This window comes from Salvelinus fontinalis, unplaced genomic scaffold (assembly GCF_029448725.1).
Source record: "Salvelinus fontinalis isolate EN_2023a unplaced genomic scaffold, ASM2944872v1 scaffold_1574, whole genome shotgun sequence".
In the NCBI taxonomy this organism is placed as follows: Eukaryota; Metazoa; Chordata; class Actinopteri; order Salmoniformes; family Salmonidae; genus Salvelinus; species Salvelinus fontinalis.
The window spans coordinates 21,178-34,774 of NW_026601783.1; the positions used below are offsets into that span (position 1 = coordinate 21,178).

The 13,597-nt window shown below is 43.9% G+C and overlaps 2 protein-coding genes across 5 annotated transcripts; both read right to left on the minus strand.

Moving 5' to 3' along the window:
* Nucleotides 1–1,095: 1,095 nt before the first annotated feature.
* Nucleotides 1,096–9,571, minus strand: LOC129849615 (uncharacterized). 2 transcript variants are annotated; one of them, XM_055916432.1, is made up of 18 exons: nt 9,427–9,571; nt 8,694–8,837; nt 8,337–8,435; nt 8,085–8,246; nt 7,837–7,936; nt 7,473–7,693; nt 6,663–6,819; nt 6,268–6,491; nt 5,861–5,981; nt 5,395–5,591; nt 5,169–5,280; nt 4,802–4,971; nt 4,608–4,705; nt 4,329–4,459; nt 3,810–3,999; nt 1,474–1,615; nt 1,283–1,379; nt 1,096–1,211 (listed from the first exon to the last, which is right to left on the minus strand). In XM_055916432.1, exons 1-18 carry the CDS (start codon nt 9,478–9,480, stop codon nt 1,138–1,140), a joined length of 2,493 nt encoding a protein of 830 aa, XP_055772407.1. In that variant the 5' UTR covers nt 9,481–9,571; the 3' UTR covers nt 1,096–1,137. The 2 variants fall into 2 exon arrangements, with proteins under 2 accessions (XP_055772407.1, XP_055772408.1); XM_055916433.1 differs by having other exon boundaries at nt 8,085–8,205; nt 9,427–9,530.
* Nucleotides 9,572–9,647: 76 nt separating this feature from the next.
* Nucleotides 9,648–13,588, minus strand: LOC129849616 (protein transport protein Sec16A-like). Of its 3 annotated transcripts, none has more exons than XR_008758670.1 (6): nt 12,988–13,588; nt 12,046–12,263; nt 11,882–11,938; nt 11,678–11,777; nt 11,407–11,580; nt 9,648–9,723 (listed from the first exon to the last, which is right to left on the minus strand). XR_008758670.1 is itself a non-coding variant. In XM_055916434.1 (5 exons), the coding sequence occupies exons 1-5, from the start codon at nt 13,076–13,078 to the stop codon at nt 11,486–11,488; spliced, it is 561 nt and encodes a 186-aa protein (XP_055772409.1). In that variant the 5' UTR covers nt 13,079–13,588; the 3' UTR covers nt 9,671–11,485. The 3 variants fall into 3 exon arrangements, 1 of the variants encoding a protein (XP_055772409.1); XR_008758669.1 differs by having other exon boundaries at nt 9,671–10,852; XM_055916434.1 differs by having other exon boundaries at nt 9,671–11,580.
* Between the last annotated feature and the right edge of the window lie 9 nt (nt 13,589–13,597).

A 13,597-nucleotide genomic window follows, 5' to 3' on the forward strand; every position in this document is an offset into this window, starting at 1 on the left:
CAGCTAATGTAAGAAGAGCTATATAAATACATTTGATGCCACCAAGTAAACCTCCTCTTCTCCCCACTCCTGGACAAGCTCACTGAGGGTAGTGACTTGCGCACAGACATTGTTGAGACAAGAGATAATTGGTTTCCCCTTAATCACGCCATCCCTTCACATATGAAGACAATGTTCCATTCTGACGTCACCCCTCTCTGGGCCCCAAGTGACTGAGCCCTAGCTGAGAAGGGAAACGTGCAACTGTCAACAGTATAGTCCAAAGGGACACATTCTAATGACAACTCACATAAGCATATTATGTAAATGAAACATCCTATTTCTCCATGTTACCCAACTAATTCATCCTCCAGTGCGCCAACTCCCCCTTGTGGTCTGGAGCAATCCCGCGGTGCAACTCGCAATTTTGAGGAACTGCTGCATCTCTTCAGTCCCCGCTGTTCCGTAAGGTGTTTCTTTAAATCTGATCCTGATGCGGAATAGATTGCAACGTATTCATGACTTTGTACCTTCTGTAGTCCGGACTTGGCGATTGGTAAGAGACCTCTGGTGGCATGTCTTGTGGGGTATGCATGGGTGTCCGAGCTGTGCGCTAGTAGTTTTATAACCAGACCGCTCGGTACATTCAGCTTGTCAACACTTCTTACAAAAAACAGGTAGTGAGAAAGTCAAGCTCTCCACATTTGAGATGACCATGCATATCATTAAAGAAAAATCCATATTTGGATGGAAACCAAGCTAGTGAGAGGTATCAAGTAAAGTAGTAATTTCAGTTGAAAATTCCCAACACTGCTGTGCTCCCTGGGGCCTGCAGCCAACCACAGCCCTGCTGGCCTCACAAGCCACCATCTGCTATAACATTGAGTCAGTTCTTCCTACTGGACATTAAGCTTTTGTTTTGACACCCATTGTTCGTCCTAGACGGGAAATTGGTGTGGATGGTTCAGAGTTCCATGCTTACAAAAGGGTTGATTGATACACGTCAGATGACAAGCCTACTACATCCACTAAAGTACATGCGCCTTGGTGTTATACGCAAATCAGATACTAGCTCCAACGGTTAGGATTGTTGCCACGCAAGTAAAACAAACGTAATTGTTATATAGAACACTTTATTTGACATGTTAGAACAAGACATTACACCCAAAGAATGTATCCAGAAGAAACATAGAAATGAGGCTCCTCAAAGAGGTCTTTGACATGTCGTTGACCTGTTGAGAGAGAGAACCTATTAGTTCAGTTATGGTCTGACAGGGTCTGGAAAGCATAAAACAAGACCTACCTCTTTTCAAGTTGTCCTGATTCACACATTGTCCACTACAGGGGCCGCCAGAGGGACTACTGGCGTCACAGATGACCACATCACAATGGACGAAGACCTAGGAATCAAAGATTTGATGGTGTCAGATAAATTTAAAGGGATGATTGCCACTCACAAAATTAACCTAAAGATTGTTGGGTGAAATTTGTTACCTGGCCACTCTGCTCAACCGCATCCTCGACGAAGGAAAACATATAGACCTCAAAGCGTTTGACGTGAGGGGGGAAGTGGACCCTGGCGTCAGCTACCACCGGGTGGAAGACTACACGGTACGGATCCTCCGGGTTCTCACAACTGCCAGTGTAGAGAGAGGGACTAAGTTAGGAACAAGAACACTAAACCCCAACCGCCTTGTGTACGAAGTCTTATGGTGGTGTCATGACTGTCCTGTGAGGATCAGATCAATTCAACCCATTGTAAATTGACAGGAGAAGTGGGTTCCTTCTCCCCCTCCAGTATGAACTAAAGGAATGTCTTTGTTAACAGGCTTTTCCCACCAAAACTCTTACCCCTCCTAAATTCACCTCGGTCTTGAAAAACCCCCAACATATTTCATATACAATGTAAAGGCTCAAGACTTCCTACCTGTAGTGTGAGCACTTTTCTAGTTCCAGTATTTCCTTTTTAAAAATCAACGTTACATTCTTTTTCTATCTCTGACCAGTCTTATGTTAGAAATATTGTTCCAGTATTCACTTTTGAACATATTAGAGAAACTCCTAGAAAATGTGCATAGTAAGTAGCTATGCCACAAGTGACATCAGAGAGCGGGTCAGACTGACAGAATTGTCCCCGGCGGCCAGAGTGCATAAAAGGATTGGTAACTGAAATTAACATTAGACCAGAAAACCGTGAGTCGCTAGCTACACGTTTGAAATGGTTGGAACTTTCCAAAACGCACCTTCCTAAGGACGGCGAGCTGCAGCTCATGTCCAAAGTGGTCCGAAACCTGAATACCAACACGAGGGAGAATAAACACCCCTCAGGCAGACAGTCACTGGTACAGCCGATTAGCTGTTTGAGCCAAGTACCTAGAAAAGCTAACTTCAGTGGGACCATTCTGCTACTATATCCAAACCATCCTACTCTCATCACCCACTGAGGAATCAGCGACAGGGTTGATTAGCCCATCTTCCAGAATGAGTGAAAGGAAAATCCATCATGAAGTTCCGTTCAAGACTAGTCATTGGAGCCACGAACAACTATTGACATTGTGACCTCAGGGAGCCAATCAGAGAGAAGACCCAACCACGGCGGAATCCCACATAAATACATTCATGCAAAAATGTAACAACGATAAGTGTCCCTTATGGAACCATGGGTGGGGGAGACATCGTAACAAGCCGTCATATTGTGTCAGTCCGCTAGGGAACTGTGTGTTTAGCTAGTAGTTATATTAAACCAATTTGTGTAGTACTGAATCATAAGGCTGGGGTTCTTGCAGCTGCGAGGAGGATACGATGTAATAGTTAATAAGTTGACTTTAGCAATGTAATAGATTTCTACCGTCTAGAGTTTAAGTCGGGAGACAGTATCTTTAAAACCGTTTCCTCGGCACCCCAAATCCTAACACGATTCTTTAGAGTAGGGTAACAATTAAACAGTCCTCAGATAATTCAAGGTCACGACAGTAGTTTGTTGGTTTTGGCCCATCAGACCTGAATCTGATTTAGTACATTTTTTATTTATTTAAAAACAGAAATTGGGCTGCCTATTTGAAAAAAAAATGCATTTAATTTGTCAAGGGAGGGTCATACTAGCAATGCCATAGCATTTCTCATCAACAATATTACTTTGTCTACTGCAAAAACTTTTATAGCTAGGTAAATGACGGATGTCCAACATGTATATTCAATTACATTGACATGAATGCATTCTCATGTGGTGAGACGTCCCTCTAAATGGTTCTTCAAATTCTAAATGATCCAGAATGGTCAGACTACAGGCGACCTGAATATTGATCAATTGATCGTGGTTTAACCAAAGTTGCCGAATAGACAGTCGGTATCATATTTTCAAAATAAGTACTTCATTTTAATTAAGAATTTCAAGCAATGCGCCAGAGCAATTCATGCATTCTGATTCTTGCCTAGATTGTAATGGACACGTGTGTAAAACACTTTTGAAGGTGGTTCCGAATATGAGCAAACGCCATACAATGCAGTCAGGTTATCACGTAAGCGTCTGTCAGACTCAACTGACGTATGGTGTTTAAGACACCAGGGATCTCGGAGTACCCGAGATGCTACGTGTGATGCTACGCGCCAGAATCTCCCATAAGGGTTCATTTGGGTGGAGATCTGGTGACAGACCGCATACTGCTCACATCGTTTTTAAGCTCAAATCATTGTGACCAGTCATGACCTATGGATGGGGGCATAGCCACGGTAGCCAAAGTAAATGGCCTGCCAAGCATGATAGGTTGCTAATTACTCAGGAACCACACCTGTGGAATAACACTTGTTTAGGCCCAAAAACAACAAGTTACCCATTAATGATAAGATTCCACCGGGGTCGGGAGTCACGGTCCTCATTGGGGGTGGCCCAGCAGTGGTCAAGCACCAGCGCTATCTTGGGGTCAGAGGACCTGGTCAGCTCCACCTCAAAGTGCAGAGGCTGTCTCAGGTACCTCACCACTGGATAGTCCTCCTCCTGGTGGAACGTGTTATACGAGGCGTCTGGAACACAGAATGAGACAACCGGTGGGCACAAAACAGCAAGGTACCATCTCAACTTGTCCATTAAGAAACACACGTTTATCATATCCTGTTGTGCCCCGATTAACCCCCCCCACACCAGAGGCTTCTGACAAATTCCCAAATCAGCTCCTCACCGTTACTCCGTAGCCACACCTGTAGATCTCAGAACGCAAGAGTAATATATCATAAGGCTTACATTTTTGGGAATGGTTTTGTAAAGGACACCTTCAAAGATTCTATATTCCAGATCATCAGGAGTGATTAGAATTTAGAGGCCAAGTTGAAATTCTGAATTTGTGCACGCTTACCCTGAGCGAGTCTCATTCTGACCATTAGTCGACCAGTCCCAGTCTCGGCAAAAGGCTCGTTGTCACGCGGCCTGGTGAGGAAGACCAATGTGCGAGTGATGTTGACCACATAGTAGCAGGAAACCTTTAACCTAAAAAGAGGGATGTAGGGGAAACTTCAAGCAGTGGAGTGGACACACTGGTAGTAGAGGCACATTTTCCCTGTATACAAAGTATTGAGCAATTGGTGAAGAATTTAAAAAACCTAATAGCTACAATTGTGATGCGTAATGCACTTACTGATATTCCTCCTCTGAAGACGTCGTGCCATTCAGCTTCAGCTCAAGTTCATCTGGCAAGGAGATTTCGTTCTCATACAGCATGACATTGTTGATAAACTATGTAGTAGGGGGGAATTGACTTATTACAGCCTGCAGAAGCAAACAGTCCGTAAATACACAGTACCCATCACCTCAGGGTAATAGTCATTTTACCTTCCTGGTGGTGCCACAGGAGTTGACAGTGAAGTGGAAGTAGGCGAAGCGATCGTCGCTGTAGGTGGGACCACAGGCGGGGTCGCTCAGGGTCAGCTGACCGGGGTTCAGACTGGGAGCAGACTCCACCTTGACCGCCAGCGCAGTCATCGTTCCGTTAGAGAAACACTCTTGGGGGTGGGGGAGCAAAAGACAGGTTCTGTATTTGTTACACTTCATTGAGCACAGTAGAACCAATAGCATAGCACCAAAAGTGCAAACCATGCCCATCTGGCACTACTATTAGACTCACAGTATTTGCAAGGAACCCAGGTTAGGTAACCATGTCAAACGACTATTTATCGGAAGTAATTGTTTGAGAACCAACCAGTCAGCGTTTTGAGGAAGCTGCAAGCCAGGGAAAAGTGTTTGATGGTCATGTTGTTGTAAGGATTCAGAGCCACATCCAGCCTGCTCCTGACAGAGGACGGGTGAACCGACTGGGAACCAATGGGAGAGTTCATTAGTCCAAAATTGTATGCATGTATACAGGGTAAGGAAAGCGAGGCTAGCTGCTGCAATTTAGGTTAACATGTTTTGGGAGAGCATCGTACCTCAAACACTGCGTCCGGCGAAGAGAAGGGCAACGTGATGGTGAAGTCTGCGTCACCCTCTGTCAAATACTGTTGCGCAAGCTCATGGTTAAGCAGCCGCTTGCCAACCAAGACCACGAAAAAGGGCTCTTGGTTCCTGTAGTCCACAGTGATGTGAAAGTTCTCCTGATCACAGTTGCCAGTGACTGAGGGTGGCACTACAAGGACAAACAGGGTTGTGTTTATTAAGCACGAAACACAGGGAGGTACTACTTGAACTTGTCCAAGGATAAAAACCTTGTTTTCAGAATAAACACGATCCTGGCAAACCACGAACAGGACACTGGGTTCAAATACTCTAAAGCTTAACATTTTCTTTGTAGAGACCACATAGGAAAAACCTACAGTATCGCTAGTTGGGCTTTCACTGCAATCATTAACGAGAGGAAGCCATTCAACAGTAGTTTGGCCTAGTCCAGAGACATACCAATGTCCAGCAGTACAGCGTCCACAACGGCAGAGTGAGCGAAAGGAGCGTACTCTGGAAAGACGACCAGGCCGTAGATCAGCTGAAGAGTGAAGGTTGTGACAACTTGTTCCGCCCTTCTCTGTAGTGAAGTTAAAAGCATTGGTCAATTGATAGCATTATTGTTGTAACAGAACTCTATTCAATATCAAGTGACAACTAAGTACATATGGGGACTATTAAAACAAACTATATACTTGAAGTAATGTTGCACTCATTCCTCTAAATTCAGCACTATTGTCAAGTGACTGCATACAACTACCAAAATAATGGAAACACTTGTGCCATTATTTATATTTTGTTGGTGGCCCACTTATTAGGGCATGTACAAATCACTGCGTGTGGCTTTGAATTTAACAGACACACACCTCCTTAAAGACCACCGGGTCTGAGAAAGGCACCTCCATCCTGAAGCTCTTCAAGGTGTTGTCCAGGGATCTCTGCTCCTGAACATTGAAGCCTCTGGCGTTGCACTCTGCAACAGTTAGCACCATGGTGGGAAAGGTGATGTTCAGCAGCTCCACATCAAGGTTGAAGGTTCCCAACTCAAGCACAAACACTGCATGCTCAGGAACTGTGTCTAAGGGCGTGTCTGTTCATTGGCAAACCAAGGAAAACATTTTGAAATGCGCTACAATTGAAGTCGAAAATGGACATTTGTTATTGCCTCCCCGTTTCAGTACATTTTCTTCTGTTTTGTGCCTAATGAACAACTCAGGCATCCCAAATTACCATAGGCACTATTTAACTAAACCAGACTCACAGTTGCGAACTTGTGGAGGCCTGGCCATCGGAGGTGTTGTGATAGGGAAGAGGACTTTGTAGCGTGTGTCCTCGTGTGCGACCTCCTCGATCCACAGCAACTCAAGCATGGGCTCAATGGTGTAAGTGACAAAGTACTGGTCATCCTGAATATGGCTCTGTAAAGGGAGACGAGTGATGCAGTCAGGCTGTAATACACAAGTTGAGTGCAAAAACAGCTAAATGTTCCTTACAAGCCAGAATGTTACTCTACCGGTTATCTGTGTGTTTTGTCCTTCAGCCGCTCGTAATTTAAGACAATATCTGTTTACCCGACTTTAGAGAGCTGGTAGGCATATGGTTGTCAACTTGCATTTCCAAAGCGACCGCCACGCAAAGTAAACACAATATGTAAACAGTAGCCGAGTGTAACCGAACATTGCTTGCATTCAGTTGAGTGGCAAAGCTACCGGCTCCCTAAAAAGTCAGGTAAACAATACTTTAATGTGGATATTTGGTCTCAAATTTCAAGCGGCTGAAGGACAAACAGTAGAGTATGTTTAAGTGTCATTTTTTGCAACATTCACACGATTTTCAAATCCAATGTGTCAGGCTGTATACACACCCAACAATCCATTGTATATTAGCCTGATTAAGCAGACAATTGCTCACTAAGAAACATTTAACAGAAGACAACATTTCTAGGAGTTATCCCATGAGAGATGGCAAAGGGTTACTGCAAAGCACTGTCAACTGCTGCAGTAAAAAGGCCTCTACAAATAAGATTTGATTTAGAAATTAAACAGGAACATGTCACTCATCCAACGCTGACCTTGAAATAGCCGCCAACCGCCCCCACCGGAATTTCAACAATAATATGAGCCTCTGTGACTAAAACCGAGTAGTTTCTGGCAGCCATTTCCTCAGTGTCCAGCCTCTTAGCATCAATTCCCATGTACACCTCCAACATGGTGAAGGCATCAGAGGAGAAAAGTGGGTCTATGTGCTTGGGCATGTACCAGGTGATCACTTCTGGAGTAAAGGCCACTGCCCCTGCAGTGAAACAAGAAACCAAGTACACATCATAACAGAACATTTTGCAACTGAAAACAAATCAAAGTCTTGTCTGGAGCCAATTAAGAACTGGGTTCATAGGATCTTAATTTGCCAAGTTAGTCCATTATTTCACACTCAACCTGGTGTTGAGCAAACAGCCGTGGCATCTACTCGAGTAACCAGCCACTTCTGCTCAAAGAAGGTTGAGGCTGAGAGCACCCGCATCGGAACCCCAGCTACCTGTTCAGGGGGCAACCACACCAGGGCCGTGTTCAGTAGGGCACACCGTATTAACAATATGTTGCAGAGTTCAGGTAGGGCCACCGTTTCCAAATTTTTGCTCTACTGAACATGACCCAGTTCATGGAAGTGGAGAAAGTCAGCTTACATTCTGGAGGTATGTCTCCTCTGCATTATGAGGGCTTCTTAACACCAGCCGTGTGGGAGTGTTGGCTATTGCATAGCCCTTTCTTTGGACCTCATCCACACTCATGACCTTCTTGCTAGGACTAGAGACAACCGTTGTCATTTTGTATCCTGAAGCAACAGCCTGTCTCAGGAAATGGAAACAGGAATTAAACAAATTGTCAACAAATAGCGCCATCTTGTAGTGAAATTACAGAAACTGAAATATGGCTACCTCAGCTCCTCTCCGGAAGTTGCCGCTCCTTGCTTTCGGGCCTCCAGTGGGCTGTTCAGGGACGGTTTGGATGTCTGGAAGAGTCCTTCTGACAGACACCTAGAGAAGAAAGGCCATTATTCCCTATGCATTTTCTCCCTCCCATACAATACGAAATCAAGGGCCAGTTCTCAATCTGTCCACTCGCCTCCTTAAATTAAGGAGTATTGAATTGAGAGTCAAGACCCTCTACGTTGTGTCACAGAAGCAGAAGAAATGAAACACTGGACAGTTGTAGCTCTAGACAGATCATTTATACAGGCAGTACAACAAGCTCGACCGTAAACATGTCCTTTGGGGCATGCTCTGCTCACTTGCCTCCATGTAGTTGCGGTCGCACAGAATCTCTCGGGAGGTCCTGGGGGTGTAGCTACAGGTTTTGCCCACTCTATACACAGGGTCTTCATTCATGTGGTTTCCTGGCAGCCTGAACTGCATGACCAAGCTGAACATCTTATCATCCTAAAATGAAGGGGGAAGGAAAAAAATAATTAAAGCCTTTCATTATATAGCAGAAACAAATAATTCAGTTGACGTTCATGCAAGTTATAGACTGTGGCAAAATTGCCTATATGAATGCAGCTGCCACTGTATTGAAGCCACACTACAGGAGAAGAGCTCAGTAGTACACATCACTGCAGTCTGTATCAGAAAGTTGGCTGGCCCTCTGAAAGCCCTCCATAAACTTCTGCTGTACCTTACATCATCGTTAACGTAGAGGTAAGAGATAGCAGACCCAGGGGTGGTAAAACTGCTTAAAATGTTTCTGACACCGTACTTCTAATAACCTCCATGCTCTAAAATTGTATGAATTAGCAACTCAGGCTTATTGAGGACCTTTTTACTGAAGAATGTATTTGTTTTCAATTATTACATTTTTCATCTAGTGATGCACATATTGACTGGTATCTTTGTGTATACAGGGCTTATCTGTAAGAGAGTCTGGTCTCAGCATGACTCAATGTCAAAGGTTAAATAAAATGACGTTGCTACATTATGGGTTGCAAATGCAGTGACACTGAAAGGCAAACACTACAGTGCTTAGGGTTACCATGTTTTGGGAAAAGCAGTTTTGAAGAGAAGCAAAAAACATGGCATTCCCCATGGGGTCAAATTTAAAGCTGAATCCACACTGAGTAGCAAGGCCAGGCGTCAGGTTTATGATTTGTGTGTCATCTGGAAGGGATGGAGATGGTGTGAACACAATAGTTGACAAACAATATCAATCTATGATTTATGAAAGGAGAATCATAAGAGACAAACTCACTGAACACAGCATCAACCTCTTTAAAAAGAGGAGCGACACTCAAACGAATAACGTTACCAAGGCATTCAGCGTTGAGGTCATCTGGAATGGGAAAGGTTAGTTAAAAAACAGAAAAATATATATTGTCAAACGCTTAGTGCTTGAACTTGTAGGGTGAAAAATGCATACTTATAGAAGGTTTCTGTTGTGCTTGTATGCCCACAGCTGCCAACAATAGCCAAAACAACCTGTAAGGCATTTGACAAATTATTATGATTGATTAAAAGGAGGAAGAACACAACTCAAATGTTTGCGTCGCATAAGACTCTTCTAGGCCTGCTACTACTTACCCTGAACTAAGGAAAGGAACCATTGTAGAACAGAATTGTTTTGATAAAATACACAGCTACAGAATCTAATATTTGACCCAAGGTGTGCAGCCTACAGTCCAGGGGTATTCAACTTTCACCCTATGACAAAGGCTTCCCACACTCAGTCACCTGAACCCCAAAGGGCTGCACATTTTCTTTTTATTCCCCTAGCCCTACAAAGCTGATTCAAATAATCAACTAATCATCAAGATTTGGTAATGTGAATCAGCTGTGTAGTGTTAGGACAAAAACCAAAATGCACACCAAGTTTGGGAAACGCTCCCCTGCCCTACGAGCCTGCTGGTTTTCTGTTCTAACTGATAATGACTTGCACCCACCTGGTGTCCCAGGTCTAGATCAGTCCCCGATGACAGGAGAACAATGGAGAAATGCAGTGGAACTGGCTTTGAGACCCAGAGGTGAGTTTGAGGGCTATAGCTGTTCCTGCTCCTCACATTTCACTGTTTGCCACTGGCGTAATTGAATGAGGGGTTATGCTGGATGTAACCGGTGTGAAATGGCTAGCTAGTTTGGGGGGTAGTGCACTGATAGCGTTTCAATCGGTGACGTCACTCGCTCTGAGACCTTGCAGTAGTTGTTCCCCTTACTCTGTAAGGGCCACGGCTTTTGTGGAGCGATGGGTAACTGTTGTATATGTGTGCAAAGGGTCACTGGTTCGGGACAGAAGTAAAACTGTTACACGGGCACCATTTAATTTGTCATCGATCGCTAGACCAGATGTTTTTTTATTTCCCCCCTACCTTTTCATTACGCAGACATAAGCAGAGTTGACACCATCGAGGTGCCGATGTTTACTTTCGACACTAGTTATTTTTCTCCAGTTTCGTCCGACGAACAGACTGTAGTGGTAAAATAAAACGTGATAGATTTTTTAATGAAGTCCTAAGCATCACTCCAGTCAAAACAATCTCTGCGAACGTTCGATTCCAATATATGTAGTTCTGTCTATGGAATACATACAAAAATGTCGTTAAAAAAATAGATATGTATAAAATATACTTGTCTGTACAGGTAAATGTAGGAAATCCAAAATGCACAAAAATATGTTTTTGTAATGTCTAAAATAAAATATATGTGTATAATATACACTTGTCTAAAGAAATGCAGAAGCAATAAGCATTGTAAATGATGATAGAACACATCAAATTAATGTGAACATGAGGACACAAAAGAGAGATTTAATTAAAAGATCATCTTTTAATACTTTTTTATGCTGAAGATTTTTAAAGCTGAAAAAATCTATGTATGGCAAATCCACTCTGGGCAAATGGCCTCTTGAACAAAAATAAAAAATAGTTAACATCCTTGCTATTTCAGCCACTTGCTATGTTAAAGAAAAATCTCAGTTAATGATGAATGGATACAATTTGGAAGTTTTTTTGTAGAGTCATACCTCAGTAGGGTAGAGTGTCAGGTGGCACAACCATTGGTGCCATGAGGTCAAAGTGTGAAGGAGGGAGCAAGCCAGAGAGCTATCTAGGAAGGAGTCCAGGCCCATGGCTTGGAGGCTTTGAGTTGGTCCCATCATTGTAATGCATTGTAGGGTATCTGCTGCCCCATAGACCTGCTGGTAGTGGGAAATGTGTTAGCAGGAGACCACCAGGGACATCTATGATCGGCTGACAGTCTTGGTTAAACCACATGAATTCTAAAGCAATATTCACCTGCTTTCATAGAGTAAGGATTCACTCCTTCGGGGACACTGCCAGTGTTCCCCTGATATCCATATGTCCCCATCGGTGGAGGTGGTGGTACACACTTGTTCTGTAAAAAACATCAACACATTTTCCAAATTGTTAGTAATATTATCACAGTTAAAATACAATGGTTGTTCACTGTTTTTAATTTCATTGAATTTAAGTGTGTACCTCAGCCTTGGGCTCAGTTTTGTTAACCCATCTGTGCAGAGTTGGATCCCGGACAATCTGAGGATGAAGATATTAGCAATGTGAAGCAAGCCACAATCGTTTTTTTTTTTAAATCCACTCAATTGTCTCTACATAGAATATAGTGTTAATAACCAGTTCCTTACAGATCTGTCTTTGTCCTCAGGTAGATGAACCTCCTTCTTATTAACTCTTCCACTACCAAAGACCCAGCTGAGCCAGCCTCCACTGTTATTGTGAACAGCAGGGGTCTCGGGCTCAGCCACCGGCCGGCTGCCAGTCTGGCACTGAGGGTTGGCCTCGGAGTGTTCCGGCTTGGTGATGGACATCATAGCAGGATGCTCAACATATCTAAGTCGGACATCTGTAATAAGTGGGAGAAGTCAGGCCACTCTGCTCATGTCACCATACAGAACAATTACTAGCTGACAGGTAGAAACGTCTCGCTCTGATACTCTGTTACAACCCAATCTTAACCTACACGCAGTCACAGGGATAACTGGGAGGTTACTCCAGGACTCTGCGATCACATTGTTTTGGTTGCAAAATCAACAATTCCCTGCATATTATGCGAGTGCTTACAAATTTGATCAATCACCAAACAATTTCTGCATAAAATAGTCCCGTCATCACAATATTATTGCATAGAACTGACCCATTACCACAGTACAAAAAGAGAGCTCGCAATTTCAACCAATCACCGCACATTTACTGCATAATATGGTTCAATCAAGCCACACATCAACACAGTTTTTTCTCTTGACAGTGCATTTTTGCAACAAATTGGACAAAACAAATGCATATTGCTGCAAAATCTAGCATATTTATCCGCAAATATCAAAAAAATCCATGTGAAATCCTGGAGAGATTCACTGGAGTATGAAAATGTATACACTCGTAAGTCGCTCTGGATAAGAGCGCTAAATGACTAATGTCAAAGTAAAATGGAGCTAAACCTGTTTTATGTAGAAAATGCATGAAAGTATTACAGATATACACTCACATGAGCCATACATTTTACCTATCACAGCTAATTCTCACGCTATCACAATGGTAATTTCTGTACTAATTAGGTAAGTTTAAGTGACCTCTTCTCTTGGAATAGAAATCCACAGGTGGAGTACATGCTCCACCATCCCATTTCCACAGTGGTGCCACCATGGGGATGATTGTGTCCATTCTTCACAGGGGCACTGGTTGTGAGGAAGATCTCCTCCCTCTCTGCAGGGACACTAGCCTTTGGGACGATCCACTCCCTGTGCGCAGGGACGATGACCTTCAGGAGGATCAACTCCCTCTGTGCAGGGATGAGGCCTGATGCTCTGAGGATCTTCTCCTTTCGCACAGTGACAGTAGTTTTTGGAAGAAACCCCTCCCTCTGTGCAAGGACACTGTCTATGAGGAGGATGTCCTCCCTCTCTTCAGGGATGAGGCCTGATGCTCGGAGGATCTCCTCCCTCTGCGCAGTGATGCTAGCTGCTGGGAGAACCCCCTCCCTCTGTACAGGGACACTGGCTGTTTGGAGGATCCCCTCCCTCTGTACAGGGATAAGGCCTGATGTTCGGAGGATCTCCTCCCTCTGTGCAGTGACGCTAGCTGCTGAGAGGATCCCCTCCCTCTGTACAAGGACACTGGCTGTTTGGAGGATCCCCTCCCTCTGTGCAGGGATGAGGCCTGATGCTCTGAGGATCTTCCTCT